Consider the following 22334-nt stretch of genomic DNA (forward strand, 5'->3'; position numbering starts at 1 on the left):
TGAACACACAAAAGAGACCTATATTTTATAATGGGTTTAAAAAATCTTCCTCTTCCCCCGAATCCTCCAAAATTACTTATTCTTCAAGACAGATTAATGTTGTCTTTTGGGGGAAAACCTCTCACCTTTGGGGTGGGGAGGGTATCTCGGACAAAATTATCCTTCATTGTCCAGGACTGAGCACACTAACATATAGTAGACATTCAACAATTGTCAAATTAGTAAGTGAAATAATAAAGACGTAAATGAATGGAGCATTTTTTTCTTCCATCACTAGTTATTTGAAGATGCAAGTCTTCAAATGATGACCATTATCCTAAAACAGTGAAATGATGGCTTCTTCAACTTTGCACCGGAAATATGGAAGTCATAAAAAGAGAAATTTAGATTAGTGATTGTATGGAAATTTCTTTAAAAATGATAAAAGATCCTAAGTAAAATTTTCATATGCAAATTTTTTCTGAATGCCAATGTGTGTGATTTTTAAGGTCTCAAATGAGTTCTCTGTGTTAGTTACTTTGGGACTTTCCAATCACAGGCCAGTTTTATTAGGAAGTTCTTATTCCCCGTTGTTCTAAGGAATATGTTTCTGTAGAAACGGCCACATAGGGTTGTGAGTAACATCATCCCATTTAACCTTAATTTTCTGTTTAGTATGAAGAGACTGGAAAAAAATTACTTTTCAGTAGCCAAATTGTTCCCTATTCACATCTTCATCAGCAGGACTGTGGTATAGCCTGCAGGTCAGCGAGCTGTAAACAGTTTGCATAAATTGGCAATTCAGAAACTGAATTTTAATGCACCAATAATATTTTCCTCTGAGTGCATTAGTGTCTCGCCTGTCAAACCTGAACATTAAGCACACCCCTACTGGATGTGTCTGTGTGCTCCAGGTAGAGTTCACACTCCTTTCCATTTTTTTCTCTATATTTGCTTTTGAAGAGCCAAAAATAGAAACACGGTATTATTTTACTTATAGTATTAAACTCACTTTCTAAAATAGAACAGGAAAAATATATTTTTGTAAAAAGATAGAATAATTCTATATCTCATTTCTTTCCTAAGGGTGTGCCATTCACTGAAGGAAATGGAATGAGCAGTTTATATAAAATCCAGGTATTTATCTTTATAATTACATAAAATAGTTTTCCGGTTATGGATTAATATAATTCTTGTCATCTTTTTTTTAAGGGAGGTGTGACTGTTCCCAGTTATCCAGGGCCCCCCGGCCCCCCGGTGAGTACAGTTGTTTATCACCAAGCATACCTTAGTTGAACAACCACAACTGAAACAAAACAAAGCAAACAAAAATAACTCCTAAGTGCACACCCAAAAATACGTGTTACAGATATTACCAAAATTTTATGCTGGAGGACAAAATGAAACCAATTATACTAAACCTGAGAAAACGTACACAGCTAAAATAATGAAAAATAGCATTATGCATCGCTGTGCCACTTCTCACATTAAAAGTCTAAGAACTAGATCAATTTCCAATCAGTTGCTGTCATGACAGTTTCATCAAGTTATGTTTTTTCATCTTTTTCTTCAAATCCAAACTGTAGCAGAACAAAACTTGCAAATATTTGTATGTGTATTAAAGCAAATCAGACAAAAATGCTTCCTATTTGGTAATTTTGCTGTAGTCATGCTTTTAAAAATAACTTTTCTTTTTTTTTTTTCTCATAGGGCCCAAAAGGTGATCCTGGCCCAGTGGTATGTATATTCCCATGTTTTGTGTCATTGAGCAAATAGGTCTTGATTAAAGTTTGAAAACGGAGCATCAGGCAGAGATGCCCTGCCTTCTTCGATGTCATCAGATAACATCCTGCAGGGAGCAGGCGGGCCACTGAAGAAATGCCAGCAGTGTGCTCTTCATCTGTTAGACGCATCCGTCCTGAGGTCACTGCCTTTGGCGTTTGTCTCTTTCATCGCTGTGTTTTAAAATCACCCTTTGATGAAAGAAGGCACATATACAGCTCCTGATAAATGGGGCACTTTCTTCTACTAGAACAATTTTGATGATTGATTCCATGTTAAATAGATTGTAGAACAGAAATAGTTACTGGAAAGAAATCCCTTAATATGTCGGCCATCTCCCCAGCAAAAGAAATCAGGGAGACTGTTGATCTGCTTTGAATGTGAGGCAATTGTTCTGTAGGAGATGCGGTGTGCCGTCATAAACCCACTTCTTAGGAGTAATGTATCAGGCGGTTAACACTCAGCACAGAAAGAGATCCTGTCCTCAGCTGCCCAAAGGATGGGCATTGTTCTCAAGCATCCTTCTCAACCAGGGGGCGTCACTGTGAAAGTTCTGCCAAATTGAATTATGGTACATCACCTTTCTTTGATGGCAGTTTTTCCCTTCATGTCCTTTATAAGCATATGTTCCATCTTTTATATTCCATTTGTATATCCTTTTAACTTCAGGGTATATACTTGAACTCAAATGTCTCTAAAATTGAAGAAGTAAACTTTCAAACCACTTTCCATCGTTATGTGAGAAAATGTAAGGCCCTTTCCTTACAGTTTGGTAAAATTAGATGAACAAATTTTAAATGAGCAAAAGAACAAACCATAAAAAGTAACCTTTTCACATCTAAATGTATTTTCAAAGAAAATGGATTAAAGTGTGTATTTTGTTATGGGGCACTGAATATTAAAAGCCAATTTGTTTTCCCCTGAAAGCATGATTTTGACCAGCATTTTCAAGCCCTAAATATGTCATCAAGACATTCTTTTGCTACTCATTCTGCCCTTGCTTTATCTGTAACTTTTTTTTTAATATGGAGGAGAGAGAATCATAGTTTGGCTCCCTCCTTATTCCTCCTACTGGGGATTGAGCAATAGCAACCTTGGCATGTGCCCTGACCAGGAATTGAACCAGCAACCCCTTGGTGCATGGGAAGACACTCAACCAACTGAGCCACACCAGCCAGGGCTTTATCTGTAACATCTGTTATGTTGTACACCTGAAACTAATATAAAATAATATTGAATATCAATTCTAATTAAAAAAATAATTACTTTTAAAAAAACTGAAAAAAGAAAAGAAAAAAATATTATCAAGTCCTATGCTACCCACTTTATTTCTCTTGATTAAAAAGTTTATTTGTTCACCCTAGCCAGTTTGGCTCAGTGGATAGAGTGTCAGACTGAACGGTCCCAGGATCTATTCCAGTCAAGGGCATGTACCTTGCTTGTAGGCTCCTCCCCAGCCTGGGTCCTGGTTGGGTCTCATGCAGGAGGCAGCCAATTAATGTGTTCCTCTCAAATTGATATTTCTGTCTTTTCCTCTCTCCTCCACTCTCCCTAAAATCAATGGGGGAAAAGATATCCTCACGTGAGGATTAGAGAAAAAAAATTGTTTAAAGGTTATGTGTTCAAAGTGAGCAGTTTCCTTCACTTTAACTTTTCTAAATGTGTTCCTTTTGGACCGGAAGTCTCTAGTGAGCTTGAGACCACACACTAGAATGTGTAAAAGATTTTTTAATGGAAATGGTTACCCATCTTCTATCAGTGACCCATCAGCTTGATCAGTAACATTTTTTAAATATATTTTTATTGATTTCAGAGAGGAAGGCAGAGGGAGAGAAAATCATTGATCAGCAGCCTCCTGCATGCCCCACACTGGGGATCGAGCCAGCAACCTGCACATGTGCCTTGACCAGGAATCTAACCATGACCTCCTGGTTCCTAGGTCAATACTCAATCACTGAGGCTGATCAGCAACTTTTAAAATCATTGGAATGCTGCCCCTGGGTCACAATTCATGTCCCGCTACAGGTTCAGAGAAAACTGGAGGATGACAAACTCTGCTGTGAGAGCTCATCTTCTTCTGCTCTTAAAGGACATAGTCTCACTCCCTGGTAATCTAGCAGCCCAGGAACCTCCCAAATTGGCCGACTTTATTAAGACAGCCTTTCCTCCTAATTCTTATTGTAATTGGCATTACCACCGACTAGAGGGATTCATTCTGATTAGATTCCTAATCAGAATAAAGCAACTAATCAGAAAATAGATTCATACTTCTCCAGGGAATGGCCTTATTCTCAAACTGTTTTCAAACACCAAATGCAAGAATACAAATGCTTGAAAATAGAGCATTCCATTTACTTGCTAGATTACCAATCAATGTTAGAGGGAGTAGTTTTAGGCAAAATATATCTTTGCTTTTGAAAACCAATGTTTGAAATTCATTTAATCATTGCTCCTGAGTTCCTTGTGTTCATGTTTAACAGGGAGAACCTGGTGCAATGGGTTTGCCAGGGCTGGAAGGATTTCCAGGCATAAAGGTAAGTACAGGGCTTAGAAATGCATTCACTGATTCAACACTCAAACATGTTTAATGTTTACTGTGCACCTACTATTGTACCAGGAACTATTTTAGGTTTGGGAATACATGAGGGAACAGAACAGGCAAAAATCCCTGCCCTCATGGAACTTATATTCCAAGAAGAGGATACAGAAATTAAATGAGTAAGCACAAATAACTAAATAATATTGTTGGTCAGTGCTAATGGGAAGAAAAAAGAGCAGGTTAAAGGGATCGAGGAGTGCTGAAGGGGAACAAGGTGATTTTTTTAATAGGGTAGTCTGATCAAATAGCAAGAGCTGATCAAAGACTTGAAACAGGTGAGGGGGAACTAGCCAAGTCTTCTGCAGGAAGAATGTCCCAGGCAAGATAAGTAAGTTCTAGAGATCTGTTGTATGTCTTGGAGACAATAGATAACAATACTATACTGTGTACTTGAAATTTGCTAAGTGTTCTCAACCACACACACACACACACACACACACACACACACACACACACACAGAAAGTGGTGGCTATGTGAGGTGATAGAGATGTTAATTAGCTTGACTGTGGTGATTATTTCACAGTATATACATATATCAAGTCATCAAGTTGTACATGTTAAATGTATACATTTTTTAAAAAGGGGGGGGGGGAACAGTAGGTCTAAATGACATGAGCATTCTTGTTCCATCCAAGAAGCCCAAAGAAGTGAGTGAGGGGAGTGTGGGGGATAAGATCACCAAAGGAATGACAGTAAGCTTTTTTAAAAGGGAAGAGGATCAAGGACTGAGCTGAGCCCTCTGACATTAGGAGATATGGAAGAAAAGGAAGAACCAGCGAGAGGGACTAAGATGAAGTCACCAGGGAGGAAGAAGGACAATTTGGTGTCCTATAAACCAATGCAGAGGTGCCAAGGAGATGGCAGTGATCACCTTTCTCAAATACTGCAAATAGGTCAAGGGTGATGGGGATGGGGCCAAATATTGACCATTGCCTTTAGCAATATAGAGGCCATATATCACCAGAATAACTATTACTAATTTACTATATTGCTAGGAACAACTGCTGGACTGGAATTGACTTAAGAGAGAATGAGAAAAAAAGATTTAGGGACAGTATAAGCAATGCTCAAGTAATTTTTCTACAAAGAAAGGCAAAGAAATGGGCCAGTGGTTGCTGAAGGAAATAAGACAAGATTTTATAAAATGGATTTTTTTAACTATTTTTTAAAATGATGGGGTCTTTTTTAAAATATGGTTTTATTGATTCCAGAGACGAAGAGAGAGAGAGAGAGAGAGAGAAAGAGAGAGAGAGAGAGAGAGAGAGAGAGAGAGAGAGAGAGAGAAACATCAATGATGAGAGAGAATCATTGATTGGCTGCCTCCTGCACTCCCCACACTAGGGATTGAGCCTGAAACTCAGGCATGTGGCATGACTGGAAATTGAACCCTGACCTCCTGGTTCATATGTGGACACTCAACCGTTGGCCATGCTGGTCGGCTAAAATGGATTTTAAGACTATAGAAATACCAGAATGTTTTGTATGTTAAAGGAATGACCCAGTAGAAAGGTTTGGTGAATGATATAGGAGTAAAGGGAAGAACTGCTGAAATGTTGTCCCTAAATAGCTAAGAGGGTTGGGGACCTAGTGCCTAAATGGAGGGTTTGGCTTCAGAGTTCATCTATGGTAACAGGTGGGAAAGCAGAAGCATAGTGGTACACATGTTGATATGTAGAGAGATGAATTGGTTGGAGTCTATAGAAGTTCTTTTCTGATTTCTTAAATTTTCTAAGATGGAGAGAGCAAGGTGATCATCTGAGAGTGGGGTAGAGAGAAGAGGTTGGAGATTTAAGGAGAAGATCTTCTAGGAGAGAGGAAGAGTTCAGGGACCGCTGAGTGATGGCTCCTTTAAGACTCATGGTCATGAACTGAAGTGAGACTAGTCAGCAAAATCATGAGTGCTTTTCCAGCCATGTACAGACTCTCAGGTAAAAGTACCGAATAGGAGGGGAGCTGTATTTAAACAAGGTTCCAGTTTTGACAACCGAGCACTAGAAGTAGCAATGGGTCAAAAGAGTTACCAGTATACACAAGGGAATGGTTATAACAAGTGACCATGGAGTTTAAACTAGATAAATAGGCATCTAGGGAGTGAAAGATAATGGAAAACTTGTACATTAATGGATTAGAGGTCTTGGTGGCATCAACAGTATCAGGAGTTCAAATACTCAAGGGAATAGATTATGACAATAAGAGATGGTGGTCCAAGGTTGAAATACACAAAATTGAGATGATGGAGGGGATGCAGTGATTGTTATTGACAAGGTCTCAGGTATAACTTTGGAAATAGGAAAGAAGCCAGATCACTGAGGAGAGTAGTTCAAAGACCTGATGGTTCGAAGGACCATCTTGTCAGAGAGTTCTCTTAACATTCATCTTTATCTGATATGAAAATGTTTCCATTGAATGAAAGGTTCTAGTATATTCATTAAAAGGGTAAAATCCTAAATTTTAAAAAGAGCAGTGAAACTGACAAGAATTTCCTGTTTCCATTATTTGCCCATGTTTCTTAGTTCTTTTTCTATTTGACTCTAGTTATGCTTTATATATTAAAGACATTACTTCTTTCTTATATGTTGGAGTTTTTATCTAGTTTGTCTTTGCCTTTATTTTTATGTTTAATCTTATTGCATATGGAAATAAAACTTTTATATAGTCAAATATAAAACTATTTTGCTTTATGATTTCTTATTTTGCTTATATGCCCTAAATGACTTTTGTTCTTAGACTCAACTACAGGTAGTCATTTATATTTTCTTCTAGTTACTTCTAGTTATGCTTTATTGTATTTTTACATAATATACATGAAATTTATATGGAGTATAATATAAAAAGAGGAATGAACCTTTTTTCAAAGAAATTATTCCATCATTGGCACTATTTGTTGAATAATGCATCCCTTTCTTTTAAAAAAAAAAATACTGTTATAATTATTGGTCTCTTTCTGAGGTTTCTGTTATTTTGCATTGATATACTGCCTAATCTTATGCCCACATTTCATTATTTTTATTGTTAAGGCTTTCATATGTGTTTAAATATTGGTATTGTTAATCTTCTTTTAATATTTTTTATCTTCTCTTCTATTTATTATCCTGAGTGAACTATACTATTATTTGTTTAAGCTTCAATTTCCTAAGAATTGTATTAAATTGATAAATTAGTTTGGGTAGCAGTGACACCTTTACAACATTGTCTTGCCCTCCAAGAACAAAACATATCTCTCCATTTAATCAGGTCTTCTTTTATGTCCCTGAAGGAAGTTAGGAAGTTTATAATGTAGGTTCTGCTCAATAAAATTGCCATCTTATTATCCCATATATAATCATTAGTATTTTTAGCATGGTCAGCTTTATCTAAAATACCACATTGCCTTTGGATAAAATGATGAGTCACTCTACTGTTCAAAGCAATTAAAGGGATCTTCTGATTGGCCTAATGAGAACTACATAATCCCTTGTTCTAAATATTTTTATTCCAACCCTACATCCAACAAGACAAGTGTAGGGAAAGCTTTTTTTTTTTTAATTTTTTTAATTAAATCTTTATTGTTCAGATTATTACATTTGTTCCTCTTCCCCCCCCCCATAACTCCCCTCCTCCCAGTTCCCGCCCCACCCTCCGCCCTCACTCCCCACCCACTGTCCTCATCCATAGGTGCACGATTTTTGTCCAGTCTCTTCCCGCATCTCCCACACCCCTTTCCCCCCCAAGAATAGTCAGTCCATTCCCTTTCTATGTCCCTGATTCTATTATAATCAACAGTTTATTCTGTTCATCAGATTATTTATTCACTTGATTCTTAGATTCACTTGTTGATAGATGCATATTTGTTGTTCATAATTTGTATCTTTACCTTTTTCTTCCTCTTCCTCTTCTTAAAGGATACCTTTCAGCATTTCATATAATCCTGGTTTGGTGGTGATGAACTCCTTTAGCTTTTCCTTATCTGTGAAGCTCTTTATCTGACCTTCAATTCTGAATGATAGCTTTGCTGGATAAAGTAATCTTGGTTGTAGGTTTTTGGTATTCATCACTTTGAATATTTCTTGCCACTCCCTTCTGGCCTGCAAAGTTTCTGTTGAGAAATCAGCTGACAGTCGTATGGGTATTCCCTTGTAGGTAACTGAGTTTCTTTCTCTTGCTGTTTTTAAGATTCTCTCTTTATCTTTTGCTCTTGGCATTTTAATTATGATGTGTCTTGGTGTGGTCCTCTTTGGATTCCTTTTGTTTGGGGTTCTCCTCACTTCTTGGACCTGTAAGTCCATTTCTTTCACCAGGTGGGGGAAGTTTTCTGTCATTATTACTTCAAATAGGTTTTTAATATCTTGCTCTCTCTCATCTTCTGGCACCCCTATAATTCTGATGTTGGTACGCTTGAAGCTGTCCCAGAGGCTCCTTACACTATCCTCGCATTTTTGGATTCTTTTTTCATTTTGCTTTTCCGGTTGGGTGTTTTTTGCTTCCTCGCATTTCAAATCATTGACTTGATTCTTGCGCTCCTCTGGTCTGCTGTCGGGAGTCTGTATAATATTCCTTATTTCAGTCCGTGTATGCTTAATTTCTAGTTGGTTCTTTATCATAACATCGAGGGTCTCATTAGTTTTCTTGAGGATCTCACTACATTTATCTGCGGCTTCTAGAGAGTTCTTAAGAGACCTTAAAAGTGTGGTTCTGAACTCTATATCTTCCATTGACAATTTTGTCCCGTTTCTTTGTCTCCGCATTTTGTTATGCTTCCTTGGTGCACCCCCTAGTGGTCTTTGTTCGTGGTCTTATAGTTAAATCTTGATTGTTGTAGCTAATTCCAGGGAGGGTTTGACCTCCAGGCCAAGTGGCTATGAGAATCAGCTGTGTCAGCAGTGAGAGAACTTCTGTCCTCTAGGGGGGGTGCTAATCTGGCGTTTGCCTGAGGCTATCCGGCAAATGCCTCTGTGCAGGGCTTGGGCGGGGCGGGTCGCACAGGATCAACAGGGTGGGCCGGAGAGAGCAGTTATGGCGGCTCTCAGTCCTGTCCCCAGGGGCTCTGCCTCTCTGAGTCCCAGCACCCGCTGCAAAGCTCGGAGAGAAAGCTGCACTCGCTCTGACCGAAGCCAGACAGTCCCGCTTCTCCCGTTTGAGTCTGGGTCCCTAAAGACTCGCCCGTATCTGGAGCTCAGAGTCTGCGACTCCCTCCCGATTGAAAACGCCAACCGCGCCCTCTGCCGCCAGCCTGCTCCGCGCACTCCGCACCTCAGAATTTGACTTCAGCACTGCGCCTCCTCTGGGTGTCCGTATGCGTTTCTCTTTCCTCCTAGTTGTAGGACTTCCACTCAGCCAGCGTTCCAGTGGTTCTGGGTGATGTCCGTTCAGTCTTATAGTTTCACTTTTGAAGTAGTTGTTCAAAGCAGCAAACTCCGGCGTTAACCTATGCCGCCATCTTGGTTCTCCGGGAAAGCTTTTTAAGTAGAATTCAAGTACTGTAATGAATTACTTTTAAATATGTGGAATAAAAATATCGACTAATTTTAGCGGCATGTATAGAGTCCTATTAACAATAGAAATGATCAGATGAATACTTTTTTTCATTAAGATTATTTGATTTAGTTTTACTAACACATTCAATTGACTACTTATTTTGTTATTTTTCCATCTACCCTCTAGCTTCACACCAGCTAACATTAATAATGCTTATCATTTTCAAAGAAAAACTTTACAAAATTCAAATGATTTTTGAGCACTAATTTTATAGGTAAAGATTTTATAGATATCATTATACGTACCATTTTTCTTTAATCCCAACAGGGAGATCGAGGCCCAGCAGGTCCCCCAGGAATAGCTGGCATTTTGGTGAGTCCAAATTATCTCTCATTATTTTCTCAGGTGAACAGTTCTGTCCCGACAGTAAACCTACAGCTGAGGATTGTGAGAAGGACTGGGGAGAATGTGGCAACTCCTATGATACGAGGTTCCTGAAAACTCCAGTTTAAAAAATAAAACTACCTGTCCCTCTCCCATTTGAAGAATGCTTCTTCATTTCTACCTCTCTCTTATTTTTTGTTGTATTTCTTTCTTCCCAACTCACTGACGGGGTAAGGGCTGGCCAGTTACCCGTGATGGTACATTAATGTACAAGCACAGCTTTGAGAAGTTTGTTTTGTTGCTCTACTTTTGTCATATGTCAAGGTTTCAAAAGGTAAAGTTTTCATCCTCAGGCATGTGGTTCAGGTTCTTTGCATTAAACTGCAATCTGCCCGAGATTTTCCTCAGCCCAGAATTATTAGCACAGCTTTACTGCTGCTAATGTTTCCTCATAAACTAGCCCTTCAATCATATCAATCATTTTTGTTGCTCTCTGATGTCAAATATTTTAATCTCATCAAGGTCTTTTCAGATGAATAGAAAGTGCTGCAGGAAAGGTTGAAATCATTTCTCTGAGCCCCAGGTGTCGTTCTGATCTTCATTCATGAATCTCTAATTAAAATTTTGTGGTCATGCTTTATGAATAACAGCCCATTTATCCTCCTGCTCAGTGCCCCTGCAGGGCAGGCACAGGGTAGGAAAGTCAATGGAAACCACACACTTGAACATGAGAAAGATACAAACAGCCCTACCAGCACCACCCACCACTACCCAACACCACCCAGAACCCCCTACCACCAGCCACAGAACCCCTCTGCTCTCCATCACCACCTCCCACCACCCCTGTCCCTTAAAAGGTCAGTAGCCACTCTACTTCACACTGTTTTATTGCTAAATCTAAGAACAACAATTAATTCTGTCCACAGTCTACACAAAACCATCCTTTACAGAGGATATCTCCTTATTCAGCTGTTCTAGATCAAGTTAAAATATTAGTGTGATTGAAAAGTGACATGGAAATATTTTCTTTAGCAACACTACAGAATTTTTTATACAGGAAAGTATTCTTCTTAAAAGTTGGTTCACACTTTATCCCATTCCTTTCCCCTCCCCTCACTACCATCCTAGAAATGTATTTGGAACTTTGTTTCCAGAATTGCAGAACTGCCCATAGTCCCCTGACAACCTACACCACTTACATTCTCTCACACCCTGTTTTCATTTCCACATGGTATAATGCAACTTAATGCCCCACTGTATTCACCCAAGTGTGCTACAGATCACTTTTGGCTATTACCCTAAAAATTAAATCTCTCATCAGAGAAAAAACATTGGCAACCACTGAAGGTATTTAAAAGATGAGTGCCGGGCCAGTGTTGCTCAGTGGTTGAGCGGCAGCCTATGAACCAGGAGGTCATTGTTTGATTCCCAATCAGAGCGAATGCCCAGGTTGCAGCTCAGTCCCCAGTGGGGAGCATGCAGGATGCAACCAATCCATGATTTTCATCTTGGTGTTTCTATTTCTCCCTCCTTCTCCCTTCCTCTCTGAAATCAATAAAAATATTTTTAAATAAAGATAAAAAATGAGTGACAGACTCAATCCAAATGAAGAATTCCTAAAACGTTTTTGAAGGCTGCAGCATGATTGAAATAAGGGGTAATTGCAGTTTTGTTACCTCATAATTAAGAGAATGAACTGACAATTACAAAAATCGAGAAGGGGTAGAAATTTTACACCCTGCAAAGATAGAGCAGTGTAAATACACGACAGTTCTTTATAACTGGACCTGACGGTGGCTCAGAAAATAAAACAGTTAAAACATTCTGGAAACAGTGGTGATGGTTACACAGTGGTGGGAATATACTTAATACCCCTGAATTTTACACTTTAAAATGTTTACAATGGTAGATTTTGTCATGTGTATCTTAACCACAGTAAGAAAAAAACTATGTAAGGTGATTGTTCTGGTTGAGACCTACTTGGACAGACACATCACTGCCATTCTGCTGAGCACCGAGGGAATCCACCCCTGCCCTTCCTAGAGCAGACCAGTCTATCCCTTTCTGGCATATTCAGGCCTGTCCAGGGGTTTCTCCAGGCCTTCTTTCTCCCCAGCCCTGCCAGAATGGAATGTGGGGACACAGAAGGGAGTATCTGTATGCATGGGCAGTGGGTGTGGCCTCTGGTCAGCACACTCCCCTCCACCCCTCGGCTCCCCCACTCGGGCCCACAGGAACCTCAGGAGTCTCTACTTGCCCACACAGGCCGTGGAGAGCCAGGGTGCCCTCTCAGGCCTGGCGTCTGCCCATCTTCACTGCTCAGCCATATCTTCACCTGGGAGGGGGTTTCCTCCCAAAACTCCAGATAGCAAATAGGGGGAAAGCCCTCCCTTTTCAGATTCCCTCGTAACCTACTGTGGTTTCTGCGGTCTCAGCCATACACCTACATCCCCACTTAGTTGGTGTTTCCCAACCACATTAGGTCCAAGGGATTGAGGGCAGTTCCTTCTCAAAGGCAACATCTTTATGGCCACTCTGGACACTTGCATTTTCCCACTTCCAGACTCTGTGGGACCATCCTCCTCACATGTATCATCCCTATGGTCTCCCCACCCCAGGATTCTTCTGTTGTCACTGTTCCAGGGCACCTCTATTGATGTGTATTGGAACAAATCGATCTTGTCCTCGCCCTTTCAACAAAACACAGCTTTTCAAATCAAACATACTCTTTGCCAGGCTATCCTAGTACATACTTAGAAACCTTCTTGTGAAACTCAAAGAGTAGGAAAGATTTCGTTTACCCTCTGTGCCTTCCCACCCCCTAAAGCAGTGGTCGGCAAACTGCGGCTCGCGAGCCACATGCGGCTCTTTGGCCCCTTGAGTGTGGCCACGAAATTTCAATCGCACTGTACGTGTGCGCCCGCACATGGTATTTTGTGGAAGAGCCACACTCAAGGGGCCGCAGTTTGCCGACCACTGCCCTAAAGTAAAGACGAACTGCCAGTCAAATAGGCACCAGAGGGATTTCCAGAAATGAAAATGCACTTGCTTCATATTTTCAAAACTTACTATCCTTCCCGCTCACCCACCCAACATACACACGGGTGCACTTTCAGGGAACTGTTCCCCAGCCTGTCCCTAGGAGCCTGCAGGGTTGAGTAGGGGCTTCCGGGAGTCTGTCCCACCAGGAGTGCCATCTGAGTGCAGAACCACAGCCTGGCAGCACATTAAGCGCAGAGTGTGGGGGTTGAGCACGTGGCATCATTCAGTAATTTGGCTCCTAACAGTTCTCCTTGGTTTGATTTCCCAGGGGAAACCCGGCACCCCGGGGCCTCCAGGAGTTCCAGGGGAACCGGTGAGTTTGTTACTAACAGTTGTACTTGTGTTGCACCGCGTGCAGTTTTAAAGCTTTCTTGGTGACTAATATTTGTGGACATTTCCACAGGGGGAGAGAGGACCTGTTGGAGACATTGGTTTCCCTGGACCGGAAGGACCCTCAGGAAAGCCGGTAAGAACTTCCATGGTTTAAAATTTGCCAGCTTGAGAAATATTCTAAGCATTGACTCTTCTCCTATCTCCTCAGAACACCTGAGATTTAAGTAAGTCGTTTCTGAGGAAGTAAGTGAGGTTCTGCAAATGGATTCTGGGGTGTGGCTCTCGCTGAGTGTCCTGGCTCTCTATGAGGTATCTTTATGTCTTACACAAGAGAGAAAGCTGAAATTCTTTTCGTTTTAAGTGTCAGCGAATTAGACTCATTGTTTCTTAAGTCTAATGTTCTCAGTGGACTTAAAAATAAAATGGCCCTTCACATCCTAAATATAAAGAAACTGAAGACTCACAGTTAGAACACCTGTGTGTGAAGCTAAAGATTAAAGTAGAAGCTGCTTTCTCAGGATCCCTTCCTTAGCTATGGGCCTTGTCCTTACACTTTCATAAATCACTGCTGCCAAATATATCATCCCCCTGTGTCCTAAAGAGCTCTGGGCTACTGATATATAGTACCGCTGTGGTACTGTAACAGTCATTCCTACTAATTCAATTCAACATATATTCATGCTGTTTGCGAAGGATGTGCTGAGCCCTGAGCGGGGATATAAAGATGAATAAGACATACCCCGGTTTCAGGTATTTTTCTTTATAGAAGGTCACTACTGCCGTGCCACAGTGACTCAGTGGTTGAGCGTCGACCTATGAACCAGGAGGTCAAGGTTCAATTACCAATCAGGGCACATGCCCGGTTGCAGGCTCCATCTCCAGTAGGGGGCATGCAGGAGGCAGCCAATCAATGATTCTCTCTCATCATGGATGTTTCTATCTCTCTCTCCCTCTCTCTTCCTCTCTGAAATCAATTTTTAAAAAAATACATTTAAAAAGAAACAACAAAGAAGGTCACCGTTCCCTTTGCTTGTTTATTTGCTCTGTGTGCATAAGGAAGAGCGGGTACTGAGTGTAAACAAGCGGCACAGAATTCATGAGGCCGCTTAGTATCTTCGTGAAACATTCAGGGTTGGCGCACTCCCTGACTGCCACCTCCCCAGAGAAGGCAATGTGAAAAAACGGGAAGCATCTGCAGTCTAGCATTAGGAAGATCTGGGTTTGAATTACAACTCCAAGGGTATTGTGAGTCACTTAAGTAGCATGACATGAGGAAAGCATTTCCAGTGCCTGCCCGTGGGAGGTGCTCAATAAATATTAGTTTAATTCTCTGCCTCCCCCTTCGCTTTCTCTTACCAACTTCCCATTTCTAACCCCTGAACACCATCTTATTTGAATGCTTACCAAGAGGTGCCTAGGGGATGAGGCAAAAAGAAATTTGTTTATTCAGCAAGTATTTCTTAAGCACCTACTATATGCTAGGCACCGTTCTGAGAGCTAGCAACTCACGGGATTTACATGCTATGATAGGGACACAGACAACAAACACACGCAATTTCAGGTAGAAGAAGACCTAAGCAGGGTGAAGTACTAGAGTAGCATTTAATAGGGTGGTCACAAAAGGCATGCCATTTGATCAAGACCTGCACAGAGTGAGAGATCAAGTCCTAGGGAGTTTGGGGGTGGGGGCATTGTTTCAAGAAAAAGAAATGGCTAGCAGAGCATGGTATGTTTAAAAAAACAGCAAAAGGCATGAAGTTCAGAGTGAACTAAGCTAAAGAAAAGTGGAAAAGATCCTGAGGTAGAGGTAGGCAGTGGCCAGACCACAAGGAACTTCTTGGTCCTGAACAGAGCTTGAAATTCACTTGCAGCTCTGATAGAAACTCACTGGGGTTTTTGTAGAAGGGAGGTAAAATGATTGGACTACATTTTAAATGATCACTCTGACTAGTGTATGGAGAGCAGACTGTAGGGTGAAAGCAGACAGAGCAGTGAGGAGGAACTGCCATAGCCCCCGTGAGAGAGAAAGATGGAGAGAACAGGGAAATCATGAGGAGGAAGAGTTGGGGTTGAAGGGACAGCCAACAAGATTTGCTGAGGGACCAGCACCAGCTGTGGAGTGTGAGGGAGACAAATGAAAGCTGTGGTTTGGGGCATGAGCCACCGTGTCAGAGTGGTGTGTTCGGTGAGATGGGAAAGACTGGAGATGGGTGGTTTGGGGAGGGAAAACCAAGAATTGTCTATTTTAGACACATTCATCTTGAAGCACTAGTAGCTACCCAAGGGGAAATGCCAAGTAAGCAGTGGAGAAAGCATCTGGAGTTAATGGCGAGGCTGGGTCTGCAGAGACCAGTCTGGGTACTTAAAGCCGAGCCTGGATGAAACGGAGTCACGGTGGTGAGGCAGAGGAGGACCTAGCGGAAAGATTGAGAAAGTGCAGCCCATCAGATGGGAAGAAGAACCAGGTGAATGAGGCTTCCTGGATGTCAAGAGAACTAAGTGCTTTAAAAGAAAGGAGTGATAAACATACTGGCAAGTGACATGAGAGCTGATCATTCGCCACAGGATTTTGCAATGAGGAGGTCATGGTGGGAGAGACTCCAGCATGCTAGCATCGTGATAAGAATGGTCCAATTGAGAGAGGAAATTTGGGTGATATAAGAGAGTGCAGATAACTTTGGGGAGGGGGAGAAGACTAGTATTCCACTCACAAATGGAAATTGGTCTTAACAAAGAATGGGGCAGTTCATTCCTCTTTAACAGGGGACAGAAGTCAAAATACAAATGCATGTAGCTGGTGGGTCAGGCGGAGGGGAGGGAAGGTGGTGCTCTCCTGTTTATTGCCTCAGTGAAAGAAGAATCGGGGTCATCAGCTGGCCATGGGGAGTGGGGTGATGATGCCGGACTTTTGAAGAGATAGGAAATATGTGAAAGAGTATTTTTGGAGAGAAGGGAAGGGAGTCAAATCAGGAAACACAGAAGGGTGATCTGGCAACGCAGGCGGGCTGCTTGCCCTCGGCCATCCTTCACTTAGATTGGAACAAGCGAGCCAGAACTCCTGGTCTTCTTCAACCACCGTCTGACGCTCAGATGAGACATACAATCGACAGAAAGTTGGCTCTACCAGAAATGGATTCTTCCAGAGAAGTGAGATGAGGGGAGGGAGCGGCAAGTCCAGTACACTTAGGTTATTGTAAACATCTCTGAGAGCAGGATCTGCTTTGGAAAGCTAGTTAGGAACACCTTCATATGCCAAAGAGAACACACAGGACAGTCTTCGGTGAATAATGAGGCCTCTCCCAAAAGACTATAAGGGTTATTTCCTTTCTTATACTGCTACCGAAGACATGAAGTACACGTTTACACTACATTTATCTTCTTTCAATCAAGTGACACAGTTGTTTCTTTCACATCCTCTGCTCAATCAGCTTTAGCTTTGTTGCTTGTGTTTCTGGATGTCATAAATTCTTTGAACCATACCCTTCAGGTAACATGTTCTTAGTAAAAATATTCTGGACAATTCCCAGGGTCTTTCAGAGAGGTTGGGGGACTTTGACTGGGCTCTCAGCTGTGACAGACTTTAGTGTAATTTACGGCACTGGGCACATGGGGTTGTCTGCAGTTCAGCATAGAATCCATTCCCAGGTGCACAATAAAAGTCTCCTCGGCTTTTCAAAGGAGCATGTCCATGAAATCGCCTGCTGGCTACGAAATCATTTTCCTCACCTTGATCTCCCTCTTCAAATCACATCTCAAAAACACATCTGCTCTTGGACTCTAGGTATTTCATTTGACCCCCAAGTGCTTTTCCTTCTCACATTTCCCGGCCGATAGTTCTCACCGTCTTATAAATCCCCGAGCTTTTATTACCACCTCCAGAACTCCCTTATAAAGTTCAGGGAACTTGCAGTTTACTAATAAAAAGCCACTATTTGATACTCTCAGAAACCGTGATTACAGATTCCTTGCTTTCCCTTCATATTTTCCAACTGAAAAATAACATTCCTTCTCTGGCTGACAGTTTATTTCATATTAAGATCCAGCTCTGGCCATGTTATGAAATTTCCCCAGCAGCAATGGAGACCATTTACTGAGAATGACTCCTCGTGCTGGAAAAATTGTGAGGAGGTAGCAGTAAATGCCATACACCAGCCATCTGGCGCTATGGGGCACCTTCTTATTTCTCAGAATGTACCTGATAGAATAAGTAAGGAAAATCACCCTGTTGCCTGTTCACAGTGAGCTTGGCATTTTCAGCTCTTTCACTAAATCTTTCATTTTAAGGCCATGATTTTATCGTGACTTTCTAAGTGAAGAAGCCAGTGCTATTAAGGTTAAGCAAATTGCCTAAAGTAAATGGAACTTTTCAGTGGCAGAATCAGAATGTAAACGTGGAGCTATCTGGTTCTATCAATTTTGTTTTCCATTTCACCACACTGCATCACCAAAATCTCTGCAGGAATATGATGGAGTCCTTGGGTCTCTAACCTTTTGTTGTATTAAACCATGTCTGTCAGCGCAGAATTAGAAATATTAGTCAATTTTTTGTCTTTACAGGGAATAAATGGAAAAGATGGATTACCAGGTGCTCAGGTATGGAAAATACCATCCTATATAATAAAAGCCTAATATGCTAAATGTCCAGTTGTCTGGTCATCCATTCAACCAATGAAAGTGTAATATGCTAATGATATGCTAAGGTTACTCAACTGTTCGCTATGATGTGCACTGACCACCAGGGGGCAGATGCTCTGACCAATAGGTTAGCTTGCTTCTACAGTCTGGCCAATCAGGACTGAGGGAGACAGGCTGGACATGCCCTGGAGCCTTCCCACGGTCCCTCCCAGGCTGGCCAACCTCCTGCATCCCTCCCTGGCCCTGATAGTGCACCGGTGGGGTCCCTTGGCTGGCCTGCACCCTCTCAAAATCTGGGCTGAGGGACCCCCCCCCCCCGAGTGCACAAATTTCATGCACCAGGCCTCTACTTTAAAATAAGTGTTCTGATGCACAACCGTGGAATACCCGACAGCAGAATACCTGGAGGAGCAGACTGAGGGGAAATCTTGACATGCAGTGACTTTTCATGCTGACATCTGTTTTTCAGGGAATCATGGGTAAACCTGGAGACAGAGGCCCCAAAGGAGAACGTGTATGTATATTACTATTTTGATTGTTAAGTCTGTCTGCTACACCTGTGCTATCATTTGACACCACAGTTATGAATGTAGACCCCCTGCAAATCTCTCAGCATGAAAAGGGTAGGGCGTATGTGATCCCAGATCTTGCTAAAGCAAGAATGTTGAAGACCCAGAAGCAGGCCACGTGGTAGGTACACCTGCATGGCTGGCTTTTCTAAACAGCTAAGTCTTGTTGGTTTGGAAAGCTTTATCATCCTCTTGTCTCAGACATAGGAGGATTTGTGGAATAATAGCTTTTACTTATTATTCCACACATCATTCATAATAACTGAAGGAAATATGAAAATAGAGGACATAACATGAAGATAGTAAAAAAGTCTACCTTACCCCACTATAGACCAGCACTATTGATATTTTGGCCCAATTTCCATCTCTCTCACTCTTATACATAACATACACATATATTTAATGAATCAATACAAAAGAATATATACTTTTTTCAAAAGTGAACTCATAATTTTTTGTAAATGTCTTTTTTTGCCTAATAACATATAATGACTTCCTTTCCATGTCAGTAAATATAGAGTTGCAGCTACCTGTTAGTGGCGACATGTTATTCCACTGTTTGGATACACCTTATTTCACTTACCCAGTCCCCCTTTTGGGGGTATTTAGGTTTCTCCCAGTTTTCATATTATAAACATCACTATAATGAGCATCTTTGTCCCTAGATCATAAAGTAATTTTAATACATTAAAGATTGTGTTTATTTTGCACATGATCAGGGTATTGATCAAAGTGTGCTAGTATTTCTTTCATTTATTTTTTTTATGTTAGCAGTCTCTGATATTTCTCCAAATGATATACTTGCATGCAGATATATTTTTTCTTTTTTAAAAATATTTTTATTGATTTCAGAGAGGAAGGAAGAGAGAAAGAGAGATTGAAACATCAATGATGAAGAGAATCACCGATGGGCTGCCTCCCACATACCCCCACACTGGGGATCAAGTCTGCAATCTGGGCATATGCCCTGACTGGGAATTGAACCATGACCTCCTGGTTATATAGGTCGACGCTCACCCACTGAGCCATGCCAGTTGAGCACAAATACACTTTTATAACTAAGACAGTAGCACTGAAATTACGTCTGTCTACATCAAGCATGTCACACTCAAAGGCTAACACAGGACAAATAAGCAAGGTTTAAGTTTAGGTGGGCCGCAAAAAAACAAACGCTTCAATTTTCATAGAAATGTAGGGTTATTTTGATAGAGACATTCTGAATACAAAAAGCTGAAATAAATGAGAAATTATTAACATAAAATAATAGAACATTTTTATAAAAAATACTATTTTTTCTTGAACACTAACTTCCCAGACACTGAATAACTGCACAAATAAACATAATGCAAATCTATTTTTCTTATTCTCCGAAAGTGAAATATTTCATGTTGCACACACCAAACAAGTCAGTCCAAGACTAATGAGGTGGCAATCAGATGCTAAAATATTCACTGCTATATTAGTGGAAAGAAATTGTGAGCCTGCATGTAAGGCGCGTAAGGGAATGAATGTAACACGATTATAGTAATCAGTCATTAGCGAACATTGTAGTTCGTTATTAATAATTATGTATAACAGGGTATTATAAAAATTAAGTTACGAGATTTTTATTAAAATGTTTCTTACGCCAAAACCGGTTTGGCTCAGTGGATAGAGCGTCAGCCTGCAGACTGAAAGGTCCCAGGTTCAATTCCGGTCAAGGGCATGTACCTGGTTTGCGGGCGTATCCCCAATAGGAGATGTGCAGGAGGCAGCTGATCGATGTTTCTCTCTCATCGATGTTTCTAACTCTCTATCTCTCTCCCTTCTTCTCTGTAAAAAATCAATAAAATATATTTTAAAAAAAATGTTTCTTACATACCGTTATATTGGCTGGGCCACAAAAATATTTCTTGTGAGCTACATGTGGCCCACGGGCTGAGTTTGACATGTTTGATCTACATGGCTTCTTTCTACACCTCTTTATGGCAACTAAACAACCAAAAGACCAGTCAACCCAACTAGTCACTATGACATGCACTGACCACCAGGGTCAGATGCTCAACACAAGAGCTGCCCCCTGGTGGTCATTGCGATCCCACAGCCAACCTCCTACAGCCAGCCAGCCGACCTCCCGAAGTCTCTTCCCCTGGCCGGACCCGGTCACTGGCCAGGCCAAGGGGCCAGGCCGAGGAACCCCACTCATGTATGAATTTATGCACCAGGTCTCTAGTTTTTTAATAAGGAGAAATAGACTTTGGACTTTTGCAGTGGAGCCACAACAAATAAAAGAATAATACAGTGAAATATAGGGCAGCCTCAGTGCACCATTTCATCATATTTGGTTTGGTCATTACCTCATGGAGTAGTGGAAGTGAATATTTGAAATATCTATAACTGAAACACCTGCCATGATCTATCTATCTACCTCAATCTCTCTCTCTCTCTCTCTCTCTCTCTCTCTCTCTCTCTCTCTCTCTCTCTCTCTCTCACACACACACAAACACCTGTATAGAAATCAACTCACAGAATCTAATAAAGACCAAACATATAATAGCAAGCAGGAAAAAAGAAAAGCATGTGATTTAGGAGGTATTTTGAGTGTCTTGAAGTTTTTCTGAGTGAAAAATCTCAGTGATGAAATCCTCTGAGTAATCATCCTTTATTATTGCAAAGGAGACCCAGGCCTAAAGTGACAGCTGCTACTGACTTTCAAAACTGTCATTATTCTTGACTGGAAACTGAGTACACCTGACATTGTCATTACTGTTCACTGAGTGCTTTCAGCATACCAGGCATTATTCTAAGCACATCACTTGAGTTAACTCATTCATTTCTCAGCATCACCCTGCTTAGTGGACACTATTAATACCCTCACTTTTTGGGAGAGGAAGTTGGACACAGAGAATTTAATTCACTCACCCAAGGTCCCACAGCTAGGGAGTGCCATTGTCTATCCCGATCCTTTGTCTGAACCATAGCTGTTGCTGTTGTAAAAGAGATCATTCTTTACAATTAATTTTTTCCTTAACAGGGTGATCAGGGAATTCCCGGAGACCGAGGCCCACAAGGTGAACAGGGAAAGCCAGGCCTTCCAGGCATGAAGGGAGCCGTAGGTCCTGTGGGGCCGCCTGGAGACAAAGGCTCTGTGGGATCCCCCGGGCACCAAGGCCCTCCTGGCATTCCAGGCGTCCCCGGCACTCCAGTAAGTGGTACTGAGAGCTCCAGAGCTCCTGGCTGGTCCTGACCACATATCCCTTTCCCATGAAAGCAACAATAGTTCTTTCAAAATAAATGAAATGAGCCTAAAGTGGCCTCTGCAAGGGTACATTGCTGTCATTTGTTTCAAGTTATGTACCAGACCTTCTGCTAAGCACTCCCGACACCATTCTCACAATGAGCCTGGGAGGATGGCTGTCCTTTCCATCCGACTTAACAAAAGCAAAAACTTGGAGTCAGCTTGTCCAAGGTCACAGTTGTTTAGTGGATCAAACCCAGGTTCGACTGACTCCAAAGCCTTCCTCTTGAGTACTATCTATAATGCCTCCTCCCACTACACAGAAAATATATACTATGT

General features: G+C 41.3%; 1 protein-coding gene across 1 annotated transcript in view; it reads left to right on the forward strand.

The window, feature by feature from the left end:
* COL19A1 (collagen type XIX alpha 1 chain) overlaps window positions 1-22334 on the forward strand; it is a 301251-nt gene that overhangs the window by 262124 nt on the left and 16793 nt on the right. Inside the window, exons 39-48 of the mRNA XM_081094481.1 lie at window positions 1066-1116; window positions 1192-1236; window positions 1690-1716; window positions 4242-4295; window positions 10143-10187; window positions 13510-13554; window positions 13645-13707; window positions 18132-18167; window positions 18679-18723; window positions 21792-21962. Coding sequence (XP_080950607.1) covers window positions 1066-1116; window positions 1192-1236; window positions 1690-1716; window positions 4242-4295; window positions 10143-10187; window positions 13510-13554; window positions 13645-13707; window positions 18132-18167; window positions 18679-18723; window positions 21792-21962 — 582 coding nt within the window. The remainder of the gene's footprint in view (window positions 1-1065; window positions 1117-1191; window positions 1237-1689; window positions 1717-4241; window positions 4296-10142; window positions 10188-13509; window positions 13555-13644; window positions 13708-18131; window positions 18168-18678; window positions 18724-21791; window positions 21963-22334) is intronic.

The sequence above is a fragment of the Myotis nattereri genome, assembly GCF_964212035.1.
Source record: "Myotis nattereri genome assembly, chromosome: 6".
NCBI classification, from domain to species: Eukaryota; Metazoa; Chordata; class Mammalia; order Chiroptera; family Vespertilionidae; genus Myotis; species Myotis nattereri.